This window comes from Frieseomelitta varia, unplaced genomic scaffold (assembly GCF_011392965.1).
Source record: "Frieseomelitta varia isolate USP_RPSP 00005682 unplaced genomic scaffold, Fvar_1.2 scaffold_656, whole genome shotgun sequence".
Taxonomy (NCBI): Eukaryota; Metazoa; Arthropoda; class Insecta; order Hymenoptera; family Apidae; genus Frieseomelitta; species Frieseomelitta varia.
The window spans coordinates 89,654-98,348 of NW_025110430.1; the positions used below are offsets into that span (position 1 = coordinate 89,654).

Sequence of the window (8,695 nt, forward strand, 5' to 3'; positions counted from 1 at the left end):
CAACTCAAATAAACTCTTGATACTTTTAATAATGCTTTCTGAATGCTCTCTCACGACTCTCTCGACTCGTTTTTCAACTCGCTCGACTCTGTTCTTTTCAAAAAGAAAAGTGCCTACGTTGTGCTTCTCGCATCACATTCATATTTTATCGTATTTCTATAATCAACAAACAGGCCATCTGTTATATTTAAACATAACTAAAATTATAACTACAGATTAATTATAATAACCGATACTACAATATATATAAATAATATTATATATAAATAAATAAATATTATATATATAAATAATAATATATATAAATAAAGTTTAGTAGATACTTTATATTTTTAGCTTTATAAATCTTATTGCATGAAAAACAAGGATAATATGTATTCTAGATGGCACTTATCTTTTCTCGTCTTTTACAACATTTTACAAAATTCATTCATTCATTTATTTATTTATTCACAGAATATACCCTTAAGAATAGAAGAACAATAGAGAATTAGAATAAAGACAAAGAATTGAGAACAAAACGATTGAAAACAGAGACAAAATTATAAATAGTTAGATAATGCACATGTTAGATTCATTAATATTGTTGTTAAATCCGTCACACTGATTTATAAGATTAAATTTGTCATAAAGAAAAAATTGTCATATAGAGAACGGTGATGCACAAAAAACAAGGACAAAAATTTGGTACGGAAATAGACCAGAAATCAGGACAAAATACATTATGAACAAATCAAATGTAGATAGTGCGTTGATACTTTAATAATAAAAGATTTAATCGAGATTGAACATTATTTATGGAATTAAGTTTCAAATATCTTTAAATCTAATAATTATCGACATATATGAGTTAATATTTTTTTCTTTTTATAAAGAATGTCGAGTTGCATTGATCAGTGCATTAATCCTTTGCGTTAGCTATTATTCCGTAGATACGCGTGACCAATTGTACGCTTCATAATTTTTTTCCTTCTTATCAGATAGCAAACTGTTCTTTCAACAAAACAGTATTATTATATCCACTATCACTTCCTTCACTCTCACTTGTGACTCTTTTTTTAATTCGTCGGAATGATGTCACTAATTGTAAGTTTATTGTCGCCTTCCGATGGGTGAAAATTATTAAGAAGTAACAAATAAATTATTTTTCCCAGGTCATAATTAAATATATTGAGAAGTGAGCAAATAAATATACGTACCTATCTCTATGAAAACTGTAACGTTATTCATTTATTGTATTCTTAGTCTTAAGATAAGTGATTATCGGCATGCATAGCATTTATAGGACTTCTGCATGCGTGGCAAGATATTAAAAAATATATATTTTCATTTTAAAAAGTCATATTAATATCTCTGAAACCCCTCCATCTACAAAACAATCATTATTGCCGTATTATGGTCCCTTCGATTTTACGTTAAAAAAACGAAGTTTTTTTAATATCTTCAAAAGAGAGATAGACAATGATAGATAATGATAGGATTCAAGCTAGACAATAGAATTTTCACGAATTTTTCTATTATAGAAAAGCAGTACAAATAATAGTGAATTTCAATGCAAATTTTTAAGAATAATATTTATAATTGTAATTTCTTTGTTCATTTCAGTTTATGGAATTGAACAACATGGGATCTAAATCTTGTAAATAAACGTATAGAGATCATGTGAAGTTAACTTTATTTTTTTAAGTGGATTTAAATGTATTTTGTAATGCATTATAAACAAATTTATGTATATGTTTGTGTGCGTGCGCGCGCATGTGTGTGTGAATTATTAATGGAAGAGATATTTTGACTTTAATTGTTTGACAGGATCGATATTTTTGTATTGATATTGTCCTTATTTTTCATGCGATAGATTTTAAAAATTAAAGTTAGAATATCTCTTAAATTAAGTTTCCGACATATATGAGTCAACTATTTTTTTCTTTTTTTTGTAGAAAACATCCAGCGACAAGAGATTTCGACAAAATATATTTTCCCAAAGCAGTGCTAGCTTTTACGTATTTCACTCAGTCTTAGTTGGACTTTTTCTTTCGACTTTGTTTGCACGTTTGTTAGAAAAATAAGTTTGTTTGAAAAAATTGACGAATAACATAAGATAGCTGAGGTACATTAACGTAGTAAATGTGAGATTCTTAACGGGAACGTTACACTGAATTTGAGCAATATATGCGTAATAATACGCCGATATGGTTACAAATATACCCCAAAACATTTGCGCTATCTGTAGTATAGTAATTGTCATAGCGAGCCATTTTGGTAGTTTGAATCTTATTGCTTTCAAAGCATAATAAGAGTACATCCAAGAATGAATGAAACTGTTTACTATGGTAAACCACCTGGAGTATCCTGAGATTTCTACACAAGAGTACCATGTATAAAGAAGAACTGTCACGTGATGGTACCAATGTAGAAATATCAATGGTTGTTTCCGTAACACAATGAAAAATGTGTCGCCCAATTCTGGCACTTTCGATAGGCAAAACAACCATGACCAAAAACTGTTTACTGGATCATATGTGCTGCAAAGAACGCAATTATTTTTACTGTGACTTAATACTTTCGAAATATTATTACGTATTTTAAAAACTATGACATATAAATCAGCATTAAAAATATGATCGATTTTTTCGATATAATAAACTTACTTTATATTTCAAAAATAATCGATAAAATACAGTTTTTTATTATTTTAAATAAAATATAAAAAGAAATAATTATTTTTTTAAAAGGAAAAATTTGCGATTAGTGAAAAATTGCACTTATTAATGAATTTATTGTTAGTAGATCGAAATCGTTCTAATATATGTCAATATACAGAGTGTTATCAAAACAAAATTTGTTTTTGTGACAAATTGTTATGTATTTGTTGGAATAGTAGGCAAATCAATACTGTATGGTATCACGATATTATATGTAAACAGTATTAGGCATTATTTATAGAAATTTTCATATGATTATAATTTTAATTATTGTTTGTTGTCTATATTAAGTCCCATAGAAAGTTTTGTCGTTTTCCACATTGGTGAAAGGAAACGATTGTTTTGTTGATCAACAATTATAATTACTTTATATTCGTTATTTATTTTGAGGAACATGGTAGTAGTATAAATCACTACAATTGTTTCTATTCCTTTTGCCATTATAGGAAATACTCTTCTCTCAAAATTGAGAGTGATTTTAAAACATTTTGAAAGATATGATGATCAATAAATTTATGCAACATCTATCTGTTACACTTTTGTAACTGTTTTTAGCTACGATATTAACGTATTGTTTCATGTACTTTTTTTGTGAAGATGTGCAAAACACAAAAATAAAAATCCAAGAAATTATATTTTTAAATCGCATTAATATTGTTAATTCTTGATATTCATAATCGTGATAAACATAGTTTACATATTTTGTAACACTTTATATATGCGGATTTCACTAAACAATAATCAGTACCTTAGATAAGAAAATTGTTATGTGATGTAAACTTCATAGAAAAACAAAGTCACAAATACAAATTAAAACAAAGAAAGTTGTATTTTCCGCTTCTCCGACAAAAATATAAAAGCATAGTAAAAATAAGAAGAAATATTACAGAGATTTACTTAATATTACATGAGATTTACTTATAAAAGCTTTGGTACAAAATTGTAAGCAAATATTGAACGTATGTCTATACTTAGAAGATATTATTTAGAAGATATTAATTAAAGCGCGAAAATCGTTAAAAATTCTTAAATTTTAATTTGAAAATGACCACTCTCTATATCGGCTAGTTTAACATCGTTGTAACTTGGAATTTATTACATTCTGACTTTCTTGAGTAATTCGTTACATCCCAACTACTTTATTATTAATTCGTTAAATTAATTCTTCGCTTTTGTACTGTACATCTTATTTTAGAATTCTGCAAAAATATAAATCAAGAAATGAAGTTAGAAACATAAAGTTATTAAATTTAATATTTGTTACCATGCATATATTCAAGCTAGGTTCAAAATTTGCTTATAATTTTGTATCAAAACGTTTACGAATAAACTTCATATAACATTTTTTTTTCTATAATGCCGAAATGAAAGAAATATAGTACATAATGTACAAACAAACAATCAATACAGTGTTTTATAATTAAATGCCCTCAGTCGTCCCTTATTTTTTCAATTTGAAATTTTATTAAATAGTTAAATTTATTTAATAATTAAATTCTTTAGTCAGCAATAAATCGCAGTAAATTTCTATTTAATTGTGTATATGATGTAGAAATTCTACTTTTAAATACAGATGTTCAATTTCACATCGACATTTTATCATTACCTGTCACAGTTTTATCGTTTTCTTGGAATTTTCTTTATTTACTACAGTCACTGTTCAAAACAAATGCACATAAATAACCATACATTTTCAAAGAGCTAGAATACTGAATAAATAATTGTTGTGTAATAATTAGAAGGCAGTAAGTTGCAATTATTACACAATGCAAACTTTGCAACTTTGTTAACGAAGAAAATATCAAAAATATTGTACATATATATATATATATATAAATGAATGTTATAGAACTTCACCTCTGTGTTTATACTTACGCTGCAAAATAATGTAACATTTAAAAAAAAAATTTTTTCCCAAATTTGCATAAGGGACGAATAAGTGTTATTATAATAAAAACAATATTCGAAATCTATTTTTTACTCGAATAACGCTTCAATTCTTTAAATGTCTGATATAAGAATGGACAATACTGAAACAAATATTATTTTCAAAGAATAAGATATGGAAGTGAAATTACCTAGCTGTACAAATACTGTGGTAGAATCCATGATTGCTTAATATGTTATAAACTTCCGGTAACGTTCTAACAAAAAAAATAATAGATAATATTGCTAGAGATCCACTCCAAATAGCAAGCAGTCTTCTTAATTCGAATTTTGGTCTATTCGACATGTAATAACGTCCACCAAAAATTAGCACAAGGTAAAGAGCACAGCAATAAAAAGAAATTATATGATTATCCTTCATCCACTCATGGCCATTTTTGTAGTTAAAATTCTTTTCGAAATCGGTTACATAAAAGTAGCTAGGTTGTGTAATATATACATGATCCAGTTGTACGTCCATTTTGAAATATCTTTTATCTGATCGTAAAGAAAAAACACACAGCTGCCAATCTATTAAAAATAAAATAATTAAGATTATTTTTATAGTAAAACAAATAGAAGAATACAAATACTATTGATAATATTTTATATCTGATAATAACAAAAGAATTAATTATTCATTCTTGTGTAAAAATAGCAAAAATAAATGGTGTTCGATATATAAAAAAAAAAAAAAAAAAACGATCGAAATAGAAGTTCCTTCTTTTTTTCTTCACAGAATAAGAATAGCCAAGAAAAACACAGATATTCATTTGAAGTTTCACAAATAAAAAAAAAAATAGGATACTTATATTTCTCCCTAAAATCATTAAATTTGTGCAATTCAACATTTCTCTCGAAAATGTCTGATTAACAAGATATTTCGATTTAAAACTTTGAAATGAATTGTATAACCATTTTGCAATGTAATAATTAATTTCATTATAATTTCATTATAATTAATTTCATTATAATTAATTTCATAAGAATAATGCTATTTTCGATGCAGTTTATTCATATTCATACTAGAAACTTTAACGACGAATTTTTTTTCTAAACTTCTAATGCATCGAAGATAAAATTGGACATTAATTTTAGTACAGTTTCATTAAAAACTTTTGTTCTCTGTGTTTTGAACATTCTTTTATTATTAATTTTTATATCAGCACTTTCAGGTTTCAAATAATCAATAAATAGCCGTTTTACAAAATCAAATTTTTTAATGCGGTTAGAATCATAATATTTCTAAAATTTCAACAACGAACAGACACAATATCGCTCTGCAGAATCTTCATAATTACACTATACTACAACGTTCACTATTCTTTTCCTTTATTTCCTATATATGTTAAGATTAAATTAAAGAAGTACATTTAAATTGTATTGTAATAATTTGAAAGTGTCCAAATACTTATGCATACTAGTATGTACATTTTCATCATCAAATCTGAGATAAGATTTTTCTTAACATTCGAAGAATTTAATATAGACGACGTCAATGAAATACATGAAACTATACGTCATTTTACTTCAATTACAACTTTCACTTTACTTAATTCTGAATATTTAATTAATTTGCATAAATGTATAAAGTTGCTTTGTAATTTTCCCAACGACGAAATAATCTGAGATATTATATTCTCTATTTATTTAACAATTAATGAAACAGATAATGCTATACATTAATCTATAAATTAAATATAATAATATAAAATATGAAATAATGTAAAATATTAAGTTAAATGTAATAGTATAATTCTATAACTATGAAATAAATTTTGTGCAAACATTTAGTATTTCTTTCATTTTTTTTTCACACTTCACATTTTACATTTTTACGATTCTATTAGTGATTTTTTTCATATTTCACTAGGCCTTTGTATAATTTCAAATTTTTATGAACATAATAAAAAAAATGTGTACTAAATAGGAATTTAGTTGCGTACCTAAATATTATAACTCGGATATTTCATATATTTATGCAATGAATTCTGAAGACTTTTGTACTTCTAATTTTGAAACTTGTAATAATTTAATCTGAATAATTTAACTTAAAAAATAAATGAATGAAATATTATGCAATTGTATTTCTATTATTCTTTGGTTGACACTACAATAAGAAAAATCAAACGATTTCGTTTTCAATTATCAAAACGAAAGAACATTATTATGTTCTAAGAAAATTTTGTTGTAGAACATTATAAAATAAGATGAGACTAAAGATAAAGTTTTCATTTTATTATCGTTTAAACAATACTTGCGTATTAATATTTTGAATTTTATTCGCGCCTTGTAGCAGTATACATACAGTGACTCGAAAAAGAAAAAGAAAATTTTTGTATTGAAATTTGAAGTTGAAAATTTTTTAAGTATATTCGAATTTGGCTAATTCTGTATTGGACAGGCACAAATAATCGAAGATGTTCTATATGCAAAAATAAGTGAAAAATATAGAATAAAATTTTTTCGTTCAAAGCGTCATATTCAAAAAAATAGATTTTAGATATGTTTCGCTAACATTTGCTTTAATACGTGTATTTGAAAATTTTTAAATTTTATCGAAAATGAAACGTCTTTTACATTATTTTCTCATGTAATTTATTTACTTCTGTGATGTGAGAAAATTAATTTAATTTAAGTTTAACTTAAAAAATATCTAAAGTCGATTTTCTCAAAAACAAAGTCTCGAACAAAAAAATTTTCTTTTCTTTGCAATTCATTTTTACATGTAGAATTACTTTCCAGTCGGTTTTCCACAAGTTGTTATTATATTATATACAAATAACATAAATTTATATATGATATAATATAATTATTTATATGTAATTATATATTATTATAATATAATAATATATTATAAATAATATAATAACATATGTATTATTACATTATTTATATAATTATATATAAAATATATATACAAAGTGATTTGTGTCCTGAAGTATATGTTGTATGAAAAAATTTTTTATATATGGCTTGGAAAAGCACATTCTGTAATAGATGTATTTTTTTTCTTTTTTTTAAATGGAAACATTTCGGAAATTTTGAGATAACCGTCACTTTTTTATATCGAATAATATATTTTTGATGCAGCTCAATATTCTCTATAAAAAAGTATATCGAAAAATTTAAGAGATATTTTTAATTTTTAATTTTTAATTTTTTTAAAATTAAAATTTTTTTTTAATTTTTAATTTTGTAAAATCTATTGTATAAAAGACGATGATAATATGAATATAAATAGAAGGATCTTGTCCTTCTTCATATTATAATACACAATCTTATATTCATTTATGTTCTTGAAGATATCAATTTGTATAAAAACGTATAAAAAGTGTAACATTTCAATAACAATAGAAGATTCTTACATAGAAGAAAGATAAACATCGCAAACATAATCAATTAGTCTGTCAATTTTTGACTTCTTTTTGGATGCTATTTTAACTGTAAATGAAGTTACAGATGAATGATTTGCATTATATATAGTAATTTTATTAATAATTAATCCCCATTTGTTAGTAGTTTTATTAATAATTAATTTCCAATTATAAACAATTAACTCCCCCCCAAAATAGGAATTTTTATATCTTATAATTATTTCACTGCAATAAATTATTAATTTTAATTTAGTTAATTTGTTTGTTAAAAAATAGAGTACCTGTATATTATTCTTTCAAACACTACTTTCAACCAATTCACTATAACTTTGAGTTTCTGTGTAGATACTTCCTGGATCTAAATTCCGTGAAGTGTTACTTCTTCTCGTACATGTAACTGAATAGCGAAATAGTTGAATAATAATCGTTCGCATATATGACCATTGATTCTTCGGTATCCCACTCCTGACATACTAATTAGCATGGATTTACGTCAAGTATATTAGAATATACTCGATTTAGCAAAATGTTTTTCTTTCGATTGAAAGCAGAGTTTGAGGAATTATGATTTCGAAATTGAATCTTCCTAGGTAAAATTTTCAAATTTTTGTTGTTTTATTTATAGATTATTCATATAGTGATACAAAAAATGAATTTAATTCTGGATGAGTAATTTTCTTATTCTTTAAC

At 24.8% G+C, this 8,695-nt stretch overlaps 1 protein-coding gene across 2 annotated transcripts; it reads right to left on the bottom strand.

Moving 5' to 3' along the window:
- Nucleotides 1–681: 681 nt before the first annotated feature.
- Nucleotides 682–8,429, bottom strand: LOC122534982 (elongation of very long chain fatty acids protein 6-like). 2 transcript variants are annotated; one of them, XR_006308032.1, is made up of 4 exons: nucleotides 8,287–8,429; nucleotides 4,781–5,159; nucleotides 1,200–2,522; nucleotides 682–1,102 (listed from the first exon to the last, which is right to left on the bottom strand). XR_006308032.1 is itself a non-coding variant. In XM_043666113.1 (3 exons), the coding sequence occupies exons 2-3, from the start codon at nucleotides 5,107–5,109 to the stop codon at nucleotides 2,006–2,008; spliced, it is 846 nt and encodes a 281-aa protein (XP_043522048.1). In that variant the 5' UTR covers nucleotides 5,110–5,159; nucleotides 8,287–8,429; the 3' UTR covers nucleotides 682–2,005. The 2 variants fall into 2 exon arrangements, 1 of the variants encoding a protein (XP_043522048.1); XM_043666113.1 differs by having other exon boundaries at nucleotides 682–2,522.
- Nucleotides 8,430–8,695: the final 266 nt, after the last annotated feature.

Excerpts from the sequence above, each read along its gene's own strand:
- LOC122534982 (XM_043666113.1), bottom strand. The coding sequence starts at position 5,109 with ATGGACGTACAACTGGATCATGTATATATTACACAACCTAGCTACTTT. Across the intron at positions 2,523-4,780 it reads CACAGTATTTGTACAGCTAG|CACATATGATCCAGTAAACA; the intron begins GTAATTTCACTT and ends CGTTCTTTGCAG.